General features: G+C 43.3%; 1 protein-coding gene across 6 annotated transcripts in view; it reads left to right on the plus strand.

The window, feature by feature from the left end:
* FYN (FYN proto-oncogene, Src family tyrosine kinase) overlaps positions 1-17,022 on the plus strand; it is a 138,858-nt gene that overhangs the window by 86,673 nt on the left and 35,163 nt on the right. For 5 of the 6 annotated variants that reach the window (XM_039569184.1, XM_039569181.1, XM_039569183.1 and 2 more), the window contains 3 exons: positions 11,588-11,845; positions 12,386-12,482; positions 16,507-16,605. In XM_039569184.1, coding sequence (XP_039425118.1) covers positions 11,599-11,845; positions 12,386-12,482; positions 16,507-16,605 — 443 coding nt within the window. In that variant the 5' untranslated portion in view covers positions 11,588-11,598. Of the gene's footprint in view, positions 1-8,978; positions 8,990-11,587; positions 11,846-12,385; positions 12,483-16,506; positions 16,606-17,022 lie in introns of those variants that run through there. The other variant, XM_019287733.2, reaches the window with a different exon arrangement.

Genomic DNA, 17,022 nt, shown 5'->3' on the forward strand with positions numbered 1-17,022 from the left:
GTCTAGAGCGGGGATGCTCTCGCTCCTGTGCTAAGCCACATATGACTCACGGGCAGCTCAGGTGTACCTACATCATGGGACCAGCAGTGAGTTGTGCTTGTGCTGGCACCGCAGCTCCTGCCCATTGCAGCCCCTGGCTGGGGCAGGAAGTGAGTGGGTCCTGCTGCGTGTGGGGTGGGTGCCTCTGTGGCCACCATGGGGTTTAGCTTGTGTGTGGTGGAGTTCAGCTCTTCACCTTGTGGTGATTGTGCTGTGAACTGCTCCTGTCTCCTTTGGTGCTTCGAGGCCTATGCTGTAGATGACTCATGCAGCTAGTTGGCAAGAGCCTAATTTCACAGGGTTATCCTTGTCTGAAATTAAGAGTTAGTAACTTGTCATTTGTAGCCCTTTGGAAAGTACAGGCCTGTGTTAGTGCTAGTGACATAAGGTCTTCAGAGTAATGCAAGAAGGGATTTTTTACTTCTTGTATGTAAGTGTTGAAGAAGCTCATCATCCCTTTACTCTCCAAGATAATTTATTTCCAAGTTGCCAGCCATTCTGATGTCATTGTGACACGTATGGCCTGGTACCGCCCTCTTCCATTTGGATTTTTTAAATCGGCTACAGCTGTTTCTGTTAATAATATAATAATCTAAATATAGCTGTTATTTTTGAAGAGTACTGTTTTGCATTGCTACTTTATAAGCAGAGGGTTATCAATTTTTTTCAGAATCCTGTAATTAGCATATAAGCAACTGAAAAGGGTCATCTTCTCACAGCCTCTGCTTTGGTTGATGTTCTCCTCGATATCATGGTTTCTGCTGAATGTGCTTGTGGTTGCTTATTTGACCTGATTCTCCCAGCCAGCCTGGCTTATAGTGTCAATTTGTTCCCTGTCAAAAGGTCCTTTTCCCTTTATAACACAATCTACAAATCTGACATCTGTCCCCTGTGCTGTGGGGACAGCACAGTTGTTAATTTCAGTGGCCTTCAGTTTTTTGTCTCTTTGTGCTAGGAAACAGGGAGGAACTCCAGACAGGATCTCCAGATCTCCTGAACTGTTGAGAGTTGTGTATTTCACAAGGTGTTTCACAGAGCAGTCATTTTCAGTGAAACCCTCCTTGTCTGCTCCAGATCACCATCCAGTCCTACACTAGCCTTTTTGTTGTAAATACACAGAAATAAAGAAACCTCTGTGGACTCTTCCTCATGCACTGAGGGTGATATGGTGTGGGATATACCTTTGGTCAGTTGGGTTCAGCTTTCCTGGCTCTGTCCCTTTCCAAACCTCCCCCTGCCTACTTGCTACAGTGGCAGAGTGAGAAACTAAGAAGGTCTTGATGCTGTGTGAGAACTGCTCAGCAGTAGCTTAAACATGGGTGAGTTATCAATGTTGTTTTGGTCACAAATCTAAAGCACAGCAGGGTTTGGGATGCTATGGAGAAATTGAACCCTGTCCAAACACAGTAAACTTACCTAAGATGTCATCTAGCAGTAAGCTGTCATATACAGTAACCACAGTGGCAGCAGCTGGGTTTGAGAAAACAGGTCTCACTAGAGAACTTTTCTGTGGGTGTGTGAGCACAGGCAGAGTTTCTGTGTGTCCCCATTACTGGTGTAGTCAGTACCTTAAGTACTCATTGCCTGTATCACAATGTGGTTGCCACCCTGTTTGCCACCTGTCAGCAACTTTGCTGTTGTAGGTGAGGCCAGCTGCAATGATGGTGAGAAAGCTGGGGGTTTCTTTGTGGGAGGACCACAGGCAAATTTTTGCCCATGTTTAGGAAGGAGAGTATTTTTTTCCCCAGTGTAACTGGACAAATAAGGGATTTAAATAACTCTTTTAAAATGTTAGCAATAGCAACCTAGAAGAAATGAGAGCCCCTTCAGGAGGGAATGGTGTCTGGAACGGTCTCGAAGCCATCTCCTGATTTGAGACTCAGCTTGCTCCCTTTTTCTTGCTGTCACATCCTTCAAGTTCTTCCGTCACAAAACAGAAATCAGACAAGGCAGAGAAGAGGTTAGTTTCACTCCTGCATGGGCAAAGGGGGATGGGGAGGAGCAGTGAGAGGTTTTTTTGAGAGAAGATCTTTTTTTATGCCTCTTTCATAGTCCACAGTGGCAAACAGGCAGAACTTCTGTACTGCGTCCTTCCCCTTACCCCCCTTCCTTCCCTGCCCATCCTGGTTCACATTTGGCACTCTGCTCCATGCCGCTCCCATACTGTGGGTCAGATGAACACTCATTAATCCTGGGTAGATTCTAAAAATAAGAATTGAAAGAAAAAAATCAGAACAGTGTGAATCAACCTGCAATCATCTTTCTGTTCTCTAATGGGAGAAAAGAAGGAGGAAATCAGTGGAGACACTGTTTTACTTCTTCTCTTTCCAAGACAAAATTATTCTGGCATTTGCAGCAGTTGTTCTCTTGCTATAGGTTTTCTAATTTACACACTTGAAAGGCACTTTAAAATTTAGGTGCATTAGCTCAAAATGCTTATGCAGACCATCCACCCACTTCTCTCTGCTCATGAATAGAGCTACCACAAGCAGCCTGATGAAGGAAGAATGTAGCTCAAAATCACACTGTTGAATTTACCTGGTGTTCTCATGTGTTACTCAGAACCAAGGATAGATCCATCCTTTGGGGGGGGTTAACTATAGAGCAAGCAGTGTGTTTAGCTGCTACCATTAGTTCTTAATTTCAAATATTCCTTTAACTCATTTTAAGCATGAAAAAAAATCCTATGTGCAGTTTTGAGTCTGACTTGCTCTTCAGTTTATGAGCATAAAACCTGCAAGCCTTCCCTCTCAAGTTAGCTACATGTAAGACTCTTTCTTTTAGATTACAAGTGAAGTTTGGATGCTGGTGGGAAAAGAAAAAAAAAACACAGAAGAACCTTTTCTCAGAACTGCTGCATTTTTCCAGGGCATCTTTTTTTCAAAGTAATGAAAGCCCTGAGACAGTACAAGGCATAACTCAGCTGCTGTAACTTTAAGAGATTGCAGCGTGAGCCTTTAATTGCTTCTTGTGTTTTGTTCTGGTTTGGTTTTGCTGAAAGGGATGTATCAGAGTGAGTGGAAGAGAATTCACTGTTTTTTGAAAAAGATGAGGCCCCGACATTCACAGACTTTGCTGGCAAAGAAGCTGCACAAAACCAAAGGGTGGCGACGTGTCCTTTCACGGGCAGTTCAGAGGGTTTGTCTTCTCTTCTTTCACTGGGGAGCTTTTGATTACAGCTGCTCAAACAGCATTATGGTAACGCAGCTTCCTGTGGCCTTGCCAGGTGACCCCCCCACCAGACAGCTACCAGCCAGTCCCACCACCACCACTGCCCCTCAAAGAACACATGGATATGGTTATTATTCCTCCTGCCCAGCTGGAACACTGACGTCCTTTTTCCTCTCTAACTGGTAATAAATAGATCATACAGCTATATGGATAATAAACAGATTGTCTGGGTTGTAATAAATCTCTTGCCAGAGAGGGACCAAGACATTTATCACTCTTCCTTCCTGGCCCTGAGTGGCCACTCGCCATGCCCCATGGACATCTGTGCTCACAGCCTCTGGCAGAAGCCAAGGCTCTGGTTGGAACTCAGTGAAATCCTTCCACATGCACCTTCTCTTCCCTGGTCTGGACCCCCGAGGCTGACTTAAATTAAACAGGCAAGGTGAAGCCCAAACCTTCATTTTTCATAACTGACTTTTAGTTCCAGTCCCAAAGGGGAAAAGAGGGAAGGCAAGCACAGAGCCACACTTTGCAGGCATGTGTTAAAACTTAAACCTTGTTTGTAGTGTCAGGAAGCTGTTGTTTCCAGGGCTGCATCCCCAGTCAGTAATGGAGAGGAACAGCAGGGCAGAATATGGCACTTCAAAGCTCCTTGCAGGGTCTGCTCTTCTCACAGCAGCAGGAGCTGCTCCCTTTCCTGAACCCCTTCTGCCACCATTGTAGAAGACTTCCAAAGCAACTTAAGCTGACAAGAAACAATAGTAAGAGCACACCAGCACTGTAAAAGGCATTTGCTTTGAACCAGGGCAGTATGGCAGCAGGAGCTCAGCTAAGACTGCTCTTCCTGCTCATCCAGCCATGGATGTCCATGGACACTGGGCAGTAGCCTGGCTTTTGACTGTTGCAGATGAACAACTGAACTGCTGGGGTTTTTTCTGCTCAGCCCACTGAAGCAGAATCTGGGAGTGAAGCATTAAAGGACTCCCTTAAAAAATCAAATTAATGCATCCGAGGAATTTTTGATTGTTGTTTTGAAACATACTTTAAGTTTTGCCCTGGTGTTTCTGGCTTTTTGTTCAGGAATATAACTTCGTGTATATGAGATCTTCTGCATATCTTTAACAGTCAGAGGGCATCCAGTGGTAGTACTGTGTCTTCTCTGATTTACATTTTTCAATGCAGCATGACAGGTGTGGTGCACATGTACATTTGCAAGAATTCTACACAAATCTCCATCTTCGTTCAAGGCTGAACCAGATCTATCATATTGCAATAAAATTATATTCTTTCTAGATCGGACCTTAGTATAAAAATTATATGTATACATAGTAACCTGCAACCCACAAGCCTGAGAAATAATGAATAACACCCAAGAGTCTGAATTTTAAAGTATTTGTTGTATCTCTCTGACCTAAAAATTGTGGAATTACTGGCTAAGCTGGGATGTAGGCAGTTCTCTAAAATGTCCCAGAGTTAATAGATAAAAACAAAAATAATGCAGTAAGTGTGGCTGTTTTATTCCATCTGTTTTATTTGAGTTGGCTTGAAACTGATGCAGTATTAATTCTGGAAATCCAAAATGCTCCCATCAGCATAGATGTGAGTCAAAGAGAGGTCAGCGAGCAGACAGCATGAGAATTACTGACCTACATAGGATTGGTTTTAAGTGCCTGTTTGTTGCCCAACTTGGAATGCCTTCCTAGTGACTTGTAATAGTCAAAGTGGGTGAGTGAGACTTTTCTGAAAATTGGGGAGTTTAATGTGTCTCAGAGTTGTGTTTCAAAATATGTAATCCATCAGTTTCTCTCTAGGGAGCTACTAATAGGACATGGAAAGTAAGACATTTCAACTTCAGGGTAAATTTCTGTGTTGATTATTCCCTCTATACAGCCTGCAGGAGGCATTCCACAGTCATTTTTAAAGTCTCTTTTAAAAATTCTTGGAGTTCTTATTCTTGGAAAGCCTTTTCTGTCCTCCTTGAATCTTCACGGTAACTCAGAATGTGGCATTTTGAATATTAAATCCCACGGTAGCTCATAAAATTTGGTTTATTTGATGTCACAGACTGATAGTTCTGTGATGCTTTCAGCAAAACGTAAAGCACCAAGAAGTCAGCCCTTAGAGATTTCATTTTTCACAGCCATGCTGGATGCAACCCTTAGTTTGATTCATGCCTGTTCACCACAGAGACTGAATAAAAGCCAAGGATTTTGTGCTGCTGATTTCCTTTTAACATAACTATTTCTTAACTCAGCTTCCCTGCTGATGCTTTCCAGACAGGATTTGTAAGACTTGGTCAGAAAAAGGCAGTTGACAGTTACCAGTCATCCAGCCTATCCCTTTCATGTTTTTTACTGAGAGAAGTTATCTTAAAAATATGCCATTAGATTTCATTCCAGAGAAATCCAGGAGGAAGGAGAATGCACCCTGCTGGGTCTGAACCTGCTCCCCATCTCTTCAGCAGGTTGGAGCCTCCTCCTGTGCCAGTTCCCTTTCCTGTGCAAGGGGTTGAAGGACAGAGGCCACAGCATGGATCGAAGGGTGCAGAGTAGAAAGGTTTTTCCCTGCATCTCCCGCTACCTTTCTCTCAAACACTCTTAGGAGCTATTTTCTCTTACAACTCTAAAAAAAGTAGGTTCTGAAGATGTACCATAATTCAGAGTTTCAGCTGTGGGTTGCAAAAGCTTATGAGAAAACTTTTGATACTCTGAAGGAGTGAATTTACACCGTTCTTCCCCCCATCCATATGCTTACTACTGCAGAAGCAAAGGTTAATCAGTACTTTTTGCTTTTCAGATATCACATGTTGGAACTTTTACTTCTAAAATAGAAGTATGAAAAAGAGGAATTTTCCTGCTACTCTTGGACTTTTCCTAGGTTTGGATTAGCTAGCAGAGGACTGCTTTTGTTTTTGTTAATGGAGTGGATGTCTGGCTTTGTTGGGTGTTTCAGTTTTGGCTTCCATTTTGAATCAAGAACAAAAAGAAAAAACAAAGTAGGATGATTTACAGTAATAATAATGTTAATATATCTCCTTAGCCTTCATCTGTATCCTACCTGAAAGTAATGAGGTGCTATGACTATATAAATTATTAATAATGACATAATTAATTTTATATCCTTGTCCACAATGTGGGTGGAAACTACTCTTCTGGCTAGACACATGTTGGATTGCTTGCAGTGTAAATGTTGGAGTCCAAGAAATGTAATCAGGACAAGAAAGGAGACAAGTAACATGTTTATTTTCATTTGTCTCTAAGGAAGTCTCAAAACCCATGAAAACGGGGGGGGGTATGTTTTCATGAAAACACATGTTTTACACTGCCCATAAAAACACAGCTTCAAACTAAACAAATTGAACTTGCTTGCATTAGAAAAGTTCATTTTAATTGGGCCAGTTACATACCTTTTAACATGACCAGTGTCAGACTATGATATTGCTGTGTGACCCATAACTCACACATCCGAGAAATGCTGCCTTTCCTAGTGGAAATGGAATAAAAACTTGTTCCCTTACTGTAAGATGCACAGCATGTTGGATGAACAACACTGTGTGCTCATCCCTAGAGAGTTTAGTGTAAAACAACTCCAGATTTTGTTTGGTGATCACAGAGCTGGCTGAATAATTCCAGCCTTCCACAGTTCCCAATGCTGACATGCACGGAGATGAAACTTTTGGATATTAAAAGCCTGCTCTGTGATACTGAAGGAGATTAGTTTTTGGATTCCATTCATTGACACAAAGGCAGATGCTGAATGGAGGTGATATTTATTGTCTATGAAACCCCTGAGTAAGCTGAAATCACTTTAGGCATGTACATGCATACATGTATTCTCTCACATTTAGCCAACTCCCCACAATGCTGTTTCTTTGAGCCAAGAACAGACAACTTTCAGGGACTTGGCTTGAAAAGATGTGTGCATGTAACACCCTCTGTCACATTTTACAAGAAGCTGCAATCAAGCAGTCTTTATACTTGGATTGTCTAGACACTGTGACAGTGGGAGGGGACAAGTGAAAGAAAAAGCCTTTTTTGTCAGTTGTTCACTCTGCATCAGATTCTCCTTCCTGGTGTGCTGCCGTTGCCAGCAAAAAGATCAAGCAAGCAAAAACCAAACAAAAATCAAGAAATTCATAATTCACTAGTTCTCCATGCATACCATTCCTAGTAATAAAAACCCAAACCATTTTTTAAACTACTAGTACATATGTATACCATCCCCTTGTTTATTCACTTTTTTCAGAATTAATACTTTTAGCAGTTTTTGCAGCTGATTTGTTATTTTAACGTTTTCCTTATCAATGTGTAAATGAAATATGTAGGGTTGTCTTGTCAGCAGTTGTAAATTTATACGTGAAATATTCCCGGATTTCAGTGGGGATTTTTTTTCCCTGCTCAGCTGAACGTTTGTGAATGAGCAACAAGAAAACCACTTTCCCTCCCACTGGTCTCCCAGATTTCATGTTTTCTATCTCTTTTTTTTCTTTACTTTTCTTCTCTACTTTTTTTCATGAAAGCACATGGGGAAAAATAAGAGGAGAAACAGAGCTGGGAGGGAAAAGGGAGGAGGTGATAGCATTTCACAGGGATGTAAGTCTGCAAGCCAGCAAAAAGGCTGTGAAATTCTTCTTTAAACAGTAAATCCTGCATATCACTTTGTTGCTTTGAGGTGAATAAGCCCATGTTGCAGCCTTTAAGCAGGCTGATTTAATGGCTTACTCTTCCCTCTTCAGGTGGTCAGCACCTCTCTGCCCTTCCTGTTGAGCTGGGATTTCTCTCGTGGTAACTCCTACGCAGCCTTTGCTCGCTGCCCATGTTTTGTTCTCTGCACATCACAGCCATGCTTTCACAGAGGTGTAGCAGGGTCCAAGTAGTGAGTCCCAGACTCATCCCTCCTGCCCAAAGCTTTCTGTGCTCTGCCCATACTGAGAGCAGGGAGATGAGCCATCACCCCACGGGGCTCTTGCCTTCCACTGCTTCACTCCCTGGCAGTGCCATAGGACTCCTTGGTTCTGAGTGAGGAAAACCTCACTTCTGAATGACATCTCCAAACAAAGGGTCTCCAGAGCCAGACTATCCTGCTGTTGAAATGATAAAAGCAGTAGTCATGTCTCCACAAGCAGTTTTTCACAGCTGATATGAAGCTGGCCAGGGCACCTCTGCACCTCTCATGGTCCCTGTGGGCTCACCTGGTGTCGCTACTGGTCCTGGGGATGCACAATACTCTGCACCTCCAGCTCCAACCCAGCTTGCAGGGCAAGCAGAGGAGGAAGGTTAGCACTGGCTGCTGCAGCAGTAACAGCAGCAGTGTTTTTTGCAGCCTCCAGGCTGCAAATCCCTTTCCCTCGACCAGTTGTTGCTTTAGTTTCTTGAGGGATCCCAGCTCATGCCACACATTGCAGCAAGTGCAAAGTCAGGAGTCCATTTTTCTGTTCTCCAAACATTTTGGTGAGGGAACCCCACTGAGTGGGTGTGGTATCTTGAAGGGAATACAGAAATGCAAAAAGGGCAGTTTTAAGTTAGGTTAAGAGCAAGAGAGGGTAGACCCATGCTAATTACATGCAATGCAGCTCCCGGAAATAAATAAAAATAAAATTACAGCACCACAGAATCATTTAGGTTAGAAAAGACCTCTGAGATCATAGCACCCAGCCTTTGACTGATCACTGCCATGTTAACTAGACCATGGCACTGAGGGCCATGTTCAGTCATTTTTTGAACACTTGATGTTCAGCCTGAATCTCCCCTGGCAGCCTGAGGCCATGGCCTCTCATCCTGTCACCAGCTGGCTGGGAAATAGACTCACCCCCAGCACCTCATATCTTTCTTGTAGTGAAAGGCCCAGAACTGGACACAGGATTCAGGGTGGGGCCTCACCAGTGCTGAAAACGGGGAAAATCACTGCTCTGCTGGCCACACTATTGCTGATCCAGGCCAGGATGCCATTGGCCTTCTTGGCCACCTGGGCACAGCTGGCTCATGTTCAGCTGCTGTTGACCAGCACCCCCAGGTCCTCTTCCCCTGGGCAGCTTTCCAGCCACTCTGCCCCAGCCTGTGGCACTGCCTGGGGTTGTTGTGACCCAAGGGCTTGGCCTTGTTGAACCTCACACAATTGGCCTCAGCCCATTGATCCAGCCTGTCCAGATCCCTCTGCAGAGCCTTCCTGCCCTCCAGCAGAACAACACCCCCACCCAACTTGGTGTCATCCGGAAATTTACTGAGGGCACACTCGATCCCCACATCCAGATCATCGATAAAGGTATTGAACAGGAGTGGAGACTGGATCCAACAATGAGCCCTGGGGAACACCACTGGTGACCAGAGGCCAAATGGATGCATTCACCTGCACCTCTGGACTTGGCCATCCTGCCAGTTCTTAACCCAGCGAAGAGTCCACCTGTCCAGCTTCTCCAGGAGAATGCTGTGGGAGACAGTATCAAAGGTTTTCCTGAGGTCCAAGTAAACAACATTCACAGCCTTTTCCTCATCCACTAGGCCAATCACCTGGTCATAAAAGGAGATTAGGTTGGTCAGGCAGGACCTGCCTCTCCTAAACCTGTTCTGGCCGGTTCTGATCCCTTGGTTGTCCTGTGTGAGCCTTGTGATTGCACCCAAGATGATCTGTTCCATAACCTTGCTGGGCACCAAGGTCAGACTGGCAGGCTCTTCTTGTCCTTCTTGTGGACCACCAAAATGGTGCTTGTTTTTTCTGAACAGACTTGTAGAATAACTGGAAGTATCTGCAAATCTTCAACAGAAGTGTTTTTCTTGTTAATTAGGCAGGTTAGATGTAGGAAGCAGGTATCCAGACTGTGGACTGTCACAGAAAAACAGGAAGCTGCTGCGTAATTTTTCTAGCATTAGCATTGGTGAAACATTCTTTTTCTGAATCCCGTGAGTTTGTCAAAACCAATTTCCTGTGTTGATGTTGGGGTGAGGAAACAGCCAGCCTGGAAGCTGCAGAAAAATTAGGAAATTTTAAAAAGCGTAAACTTTTTATTTACCTGAAGTGACAGATACTGTCTGAAATGTGAAAAGAAATGTGGGGCAAAAAAAAAAAGTACTTGGCTATATTTTTTTTTTCTGTTCTCTGCATTTTCTCTCTGTCTATTTATATATTCTGGAAAAAGTATGTCTAGTAAATAATTTTCTAAGATTTTTTTTCTTCTGCCACTTCTCTTCCAGCCCCACTGTTCAGAGCATGTTGTTTGTGTGCCAGGTTGCATCTCAGAGTCACTGTACTGGTTGAGTTCAAGGATGCATCCAGACAAGTATCTGATTCCCTAGGTTCATTACACCCAGCTCCAGAAACTCAGGTTTTGTGTCTAGGTTCAACTTGAGTCAATAGGAAAGAGTTCAGTAACACCACCACATGGATTATAGAAAGTTAGAGCTAGCAGATGAAAGGCAACACTGGGTAACAGGACTAATATTGCAGGACTGCTTCTGAGATGTGGTGAATCACCCTCTGTCTCCCTCCACGCAGAGAGAGGCAGGCACCTAAAATAAAGAGAGATTAACCCAGGCCCTAGTAGTGCCTCATGAGGATGCTGAACAAGAGGTTATAAGAATTAAAAAAACTTGAAGCAACCTCTTTTGAAGCTGTAATTTTTGAAACCCTCTCAGTTTCATCCTGTGTGGAATCTGTACTTGGAGTTGCTCTGCATTTGACATGTTAATTCTTCTGGGACTTTCTCTAGTTTCTTAACGTGTGAACTTTTGGCAGCCCCACCTTCTGCTACCAATGGTTTTAGCCCTCAATTTGGTACTACATAAAAAGGAGCTTCCTTTGTTTTTAGTTGTGCCCCCTGATAAGCTCCCTCCTACTTTCCTGCTGTAGTAACTCTTTGCTCACTGTGGCTGCTTTTCTGGTTGCCGTGCAGAGCTCCAGCAATGGAAGAAGCTTTTTACTGTCTTTAGGTGAAGTCCACTCTTGTGTAGTTGGCAAGGTCAAATATGAACCACAAGCTAAGTGCCTCATTCTGTGTTCTGAGGGCAGTCTTGAACATCTCCAGCTGCACTTTTTTGGCTGAGTCCTTTGCCTGCCAGTTGTGTTCTCCTGGCAAAGGGTGAGCAAGATGGGTTTCATCCTCTTTGTACCTCCATGCAAAGTATTGCCTGGCAGAGCTGTGCAAAGATCTGCCACTACTCTAAGAGCAGGCAGGACCCCTTTCCCCAGGCCTCGATGGAAAATTCCCGAGGGGAAGATTTTGTGTGAGCTTTTTTGTGTTGTTGTTTTTATTCAGACCACTGCAGGTTTTTTTTTAAAAGTGCTTAACTTCTGAGCAGTGAACTTTAGCCTCATCATATGTGGGTTTGGAGGAGATCTGGTGAGCATCAACATATGAACACCTGTCCTTTCCTTCCTCTCCTAGGATTTTAGATAATGGGCTGTGTGCAATGTAAGGATAAAGAGGCAACAAAACTGACTGACGAGAGGGATGGCAGTTTAACTCAAAGCTCAGGCTACCGCTATGGGACAGATCCTACTCCACAGCACTATCCTAGCTTTGGTGTGACTTCAATCCCAAACTACAACAACTTCCATGCCACAGGAGGCCAAGGACTGACCGTGTTTGGTGGAGTCAACTCCTCCTCTCATACAGGGACGCTGCGTACAAGAGGAGGAACAGGTGAGTTTGAAAGTCTTATTTTAGTTCTCGTAGTGTCAATCATGCATCTACAGCAGAGGCCTGACTGTCTCAGCATGTTGCTTTTGGGAAGAATCGTTTCTTTAAATAGTGCAAAGAATTGAAGTAGGGTGGAGCTGGGTCTTCCCCCCTACCTTTGCTCACTTGCAGGTTCATGTGGGGATGAGAAATTATGTATACATGCCAAATTTGGCTAACTGCCTCTTCCCTCTACCAGGGAATGGAAAGTGTGGGCTGAGCCACCTCAAGTAGTTGAATACTTGGCATGGCTATGTCTAAACTTTCTATTCAACCCCTTGGCCTGTTTGGGATCCTGTGACTGTACAGAATGAAGGAGGTGGAGTGCCCACTGGCTGCATAAGACCAGAGAGATGAGAATTGTTCAGAAAGTAGGAGTGTTCAGTTTGGTTTGCTCCTCAGCAACTGGAGCAGCTTGCCTGTGGCTTAGCTACCTAATCTCTTGAGGTTCCTTTCCCTCCTGTCTTTTGTGATGGAGTATAACCCACCTGTCTTTTTCTTTAGGTGTAACTCTTTTTGTGGCGCTTTATGACTATGAAGCAAGAACAGAAGATGACTTGAGTTTTCACAAAGGAGAAAAATTTCAGATACTTAACAGCTCGTAAGTTTTAGGCTTGGGAATCTGCTTTTTAATAGTTTCAAACTTGTAATGTTTACAATAATGTTTACTTATGTTATTAATGTTTGCTTATGTTATTAGCCAGATCCGATGTTGGATATTGAGGTGTGGAGGGGGTTTACTCTATGCTTACTTGTCCTTGCATTTAGTGCCCTTCTGCAAAGTGCTCTATTGTTGGGGAAAAAATCTTCAACCACATGCAGCTTTACTTAAAAAAATGTGTTAGATTGTGTGATTTACTTACATTTTACAGTAACCCCACATTCATAACTGAGACTACTAGCTCTGTACTTTACCAGTAGCCACAGAGGTTCTGCAAGGCATGTACTAACACTTTTTCCAATCTGCTGCAAGTATTCCTACACAGAAATGACCTAAAAACTGATTCACAGAAGAGTAGTTATCGAGACTCACATGCCAAGTTTAAAAGCATTTTTGTCCTTTTAAAGGTAGGTGATGCAGTCAGAACATGGTAGGAAGTTCTGTTGCCATTGTACTGTTGCATCTGACATGAAAACCACATTTCCATCCTGGAAATCATCCACTTAAAATTGATTTTATCAACTGCCCATAGAAAAAAAATCCCTTAGCAATTTAAAAATAACTTCTAAAACTCACTGTGCTACTGACCTATATCTGAACATCTTGTAATTCTTGGCTAAGAACATAAAGTGGCAGGCTCTGTGTTATGTTCACTACTGCTATCATGTCGAGGTAAAAATGGGTTAGCAACCAAGCGTGTCACTTTCTTAAGGTTTTGTGATACTGGTCTTCTCTTTTTTTCTTACAATATGAGGCAAGTGAGGCAAATTCACCCCTGGTACAACTCCTGTTAATTTTAATATAGCAACTGCAGGGTTGGAATTGGCTCAACACGCATTGAAGTTTAAAAAAAATCAGGTAATTCTGTGTAATATTTCATGATGCTAAAGAGCTTTGATGTAGATGAAAGCACAGAAACTTCAGTTATGACTTGTGGAGGGAACAGCAGTTTAAAACCTTTCTGCTTCTAAATTAGCAATTGGAAACGAACCCTTTTTTATGATCCATTTTTGTTCACATTGCCTTGTACTTTCCTAACCTTGCACAAACTATGCCATAACTTGGAACAAGAGGTTCCACACATTATAAACACCTTGTACATGCCAGTTGGTGAAATCTGGGGGTGCTCACCAGGACTTGAAGAGCAATCATCCTTCGAGTTGGTGAGACAGAGAGATTCCCCTTCATGTTGGCAGCTGCAGTGCATGCATTTTGATGCAGGTAATTGCTGCCTGGAAGAAAGTTTTCTAAGAAAGGAAAAAAATCCAAGCATCCATTGATTTTCCTGTAGGATTACAGAAGCTCAGTTCCCATCATAGTCAGGTCTATTTGCTTGTAAACTTGGACCTAACCACACCCCTGGAGTAGTGACAGCCAGAATGGGAATCTCCAGAAAGCTGCTTTTCTGTGAGAATGCTTCCTCTCTCCACTTACATCAGGAATTATATGAAGTAAGCCCATTTTTAAAGCACCTGCCAGTGCTGCTTGCAAATAGAAAGCATATATGTGGTTTGTCTGGGATTTTTGAATTTTTCTTCAGCTCTCAACAAATGAAATTTGGTTTGTGCTTTGGAGTAAACATTCAGCGCAATACCTGAAATGACATAGAGGGGGTATCCCTGTGATTTGGATTCGGAAATTTTACTAAAGGCAGTCTGGGGCAAAGAGGTAGCTGTAGAGTGGAGTGGTTTCAGAGCACAGCCTGACTTTGGGGCTTTGAAACACTGGGCCATCCCCAGCATTCCCTCCACCACACCCTGCCTGGCCCCATTGACTAGCTGCCTCCTACCTCAGCTGCAGGTTTAAAATTAAGAGCTGTGAAAAACGCCTGCATTCCTCCTCCTTTCTGGCAGTGCTTTGAGAGATGTAAGCTTCTCTGTCAAAGCAGAGGGGGTTGTTCCTGGTGTTGTGATCATCTACGGGACTGCTTTTTTCCTCCCTAGATACGACAAAATACCTCCATCTAGTGGACTCTCTGCACCGTAAGGAGAATAAATGGAATGGTACAATTTATCAAGCTCAGTATGGCGTAATGCCTCAAATATTCTACAGCAGCATATGGGAGAAGGGTTAGCACTTCAGCCAGTAATATTAGAGACACAAACAAAAAGGGCCATTTGCCTGACATGCTGATGCACACAGGGTGTATTAAAATAGTGTCAACTGCCAGTCTCTACAAAAACTGTCTGCTCTTCATGTTTCTGGAACTGTAAAATTGGAAGCATCTCCTTTCTGACTAGTCACAGCTGTTTTCTAGTTGTTTTCCATAGAGTTCATGCTCCTTTAAACTGTTAAATAAAGTAAGTTGAAATGTTAAAGTAGGAATTCCCCTTGACACAACCTTTCCTTCCAGTAATAGCTTAGACAGTGTGTTTTCTGTAACTGCTTGCTTCCAGAAGAGGCTGAATTCTCTGGCCACATTTGATAATAGTATTTTATTTAGTGAGCAAGTCTCTGGTTTACAGAGAAGAGAACTGAGAAAGAGTTTCTAAACAGAAAAGAGCATGCTTATTAGTAACGCTAGGAGTTAAACACTGGTGAATCTGGTGCTGAGAATGAAATACAAATTGCTAAATCCCAAATCATTGCATCTTGCAAAAAGCTGAGAAATAAACTTCTCTTAAAGCCGCACATCCTGCAGGAATGCACATTCTCTGAAAGGCAGCACCATGTCCCCACTCTGTGCACCAGCGTAAGACAAAAATTCATGCTGAGCCTACAGAATACTGCCTTAAGATGGTCCTGCATGAGCCTCTTCACATTTAAATGTTGTAGAAGAAGAGGGTTTTTTACGTATTTGAAAATGCAGCCTAGTCCTTTGCTACTTCAGCTACCTCCTCCAGGTGGCCAGCAGAGGGAATCTGGACAATGAAGTGTAATCCGTAAGGGCCATCTAAAATGCCATGTTGATAGATGGCTTTTTGATATCTTTGGGTTTCAGATTAATTATGCTCATAGAAGTTTAAAATTAGCAGTGAATGTGACATTGTGTTGTGGTTTAACCTCAGAGAGCAACTCAGCCCCACACAGCCACTCACTCACTTCTCCTGTGGTTGGATCAGGGAGAGAATCAGAAGGGTAAAAGTGAGAAAGCTCATGGGTTGAGATAAAGGCAGTTTAACAGGTAAAGCAGAAGTCATGCACAGAAGCCAAGCAAAACAAGGAATTCATTCACAGCTTCCCATGGGCACGCAGGTGTTCAGCCATCCCTGGGAAAGCAGGGTTCCATCATGCCTTACTGTGACTTGGGAAGGCAAACGCCATCACTCCAAACCCCTTTTTATCTTCTTCTTCCCCAGCTTTACATGCTGAGCATGATGCCATATGTTCTGGAATACCCCTGTGGTCAGTTGGAGTCAGCTCTCCCGGCTGTGTCCCCTCACACACATCCGTGCACACCCCACCCCCTCTCTGGTCGGGTGTGAGGCTGAAAAGGCCGTGACACTGTAGGAATGCTGCTCAGCAGTAATGAAAACATCCCTGCCTTATCAACACTGTTTCCAGCACAAATCCAAAACATAGTCCCATACCAGCTACTTTGAGGAAAATTAACTCCATCCCAGCCAAAACCAGCACACAGCATTCATTTTGGCAATTTTCCTATTAGCTCTCTCAAGGGTCTGTATTAGAATAATTGCTATGGATACAGTTTTCAATATCCTAGTCCAAATCCAGCCCTCACCAAACCCGATTACACTGGGCTGTTCTGCCTCTTCGTGCAATTATGCTACATCTGGAAGGCTACAGTACTAATCACTGCTGCAATAATTATAGGTGTAAAGATATACGTGTATTATTTGGGTTTAGATGCAGACAGCTCTCTCAGAAGCCCGCCAGTGATAAAGAGATGAGCTGCTGTGGCTTCTTACGGCCGTGCAGTTTTGGGTGCTGTTAATGAAGTCAGATCATTGTCTTTACAGCTGTGTCTTGCTCTCACTTCTCCTCCTCAACTCTGTTTCCCCAGGGAAGGAGACTGGTGGGAGGCCCGTTCCTTGACAACAGGCGAAACTGGTTACATTCCCAGTAATTATGTGGCTCCAGTCGATTCCATCCAAGCAGAGGAGTATGTTTTCTTTTTTTTGTTCTAAAGACCCATTAGTGCTGTATTAGAAGGCGGTGTGAGGAGTTGGTTTTGATTGATTGCAGCGATTTTTCAAATGACTTACATTATATTTATTTCGGTTCTTAACTGCACTGATAAATAATTAGGTAATTAGTAACAAAAGAAGCACAAGCTCAGTGCTTTTTCAATGTCAAAACAAAGGAAGAAAACCTAAAGGAACACAGGTCTGCTTCCTTTTTTCAAGTGTCAGCTAATTTCAAGCTTTAACCAAAAGGTGCCCTTGCTTTTCCTGAACCATCTTGTAAAAATATTTTGAGTCAATTAGTGTGCAAACTGTCCATTAGAGAGGGCACATTGTATCAACAAATACAAGTCCTAGGATAGGTAGGATGTCCACAATGCATACACAAGGCTGCC

This window comes from Corvus cornix, chromosome 3 (assembly GCF_000738735.6).
Source record: "Corvus cornix cornix isolate S_Up_H32 chromosome 3, ASM73873v5, whole genome shotgun sequence".
In the NCBI taxonomy this organism is placed as follows: domain Eukaryota; kingdom Metazoa; phylum Chordata; class Aves; order Passeriformes; family Corvidae; genus Corvus; species Corvus cornix.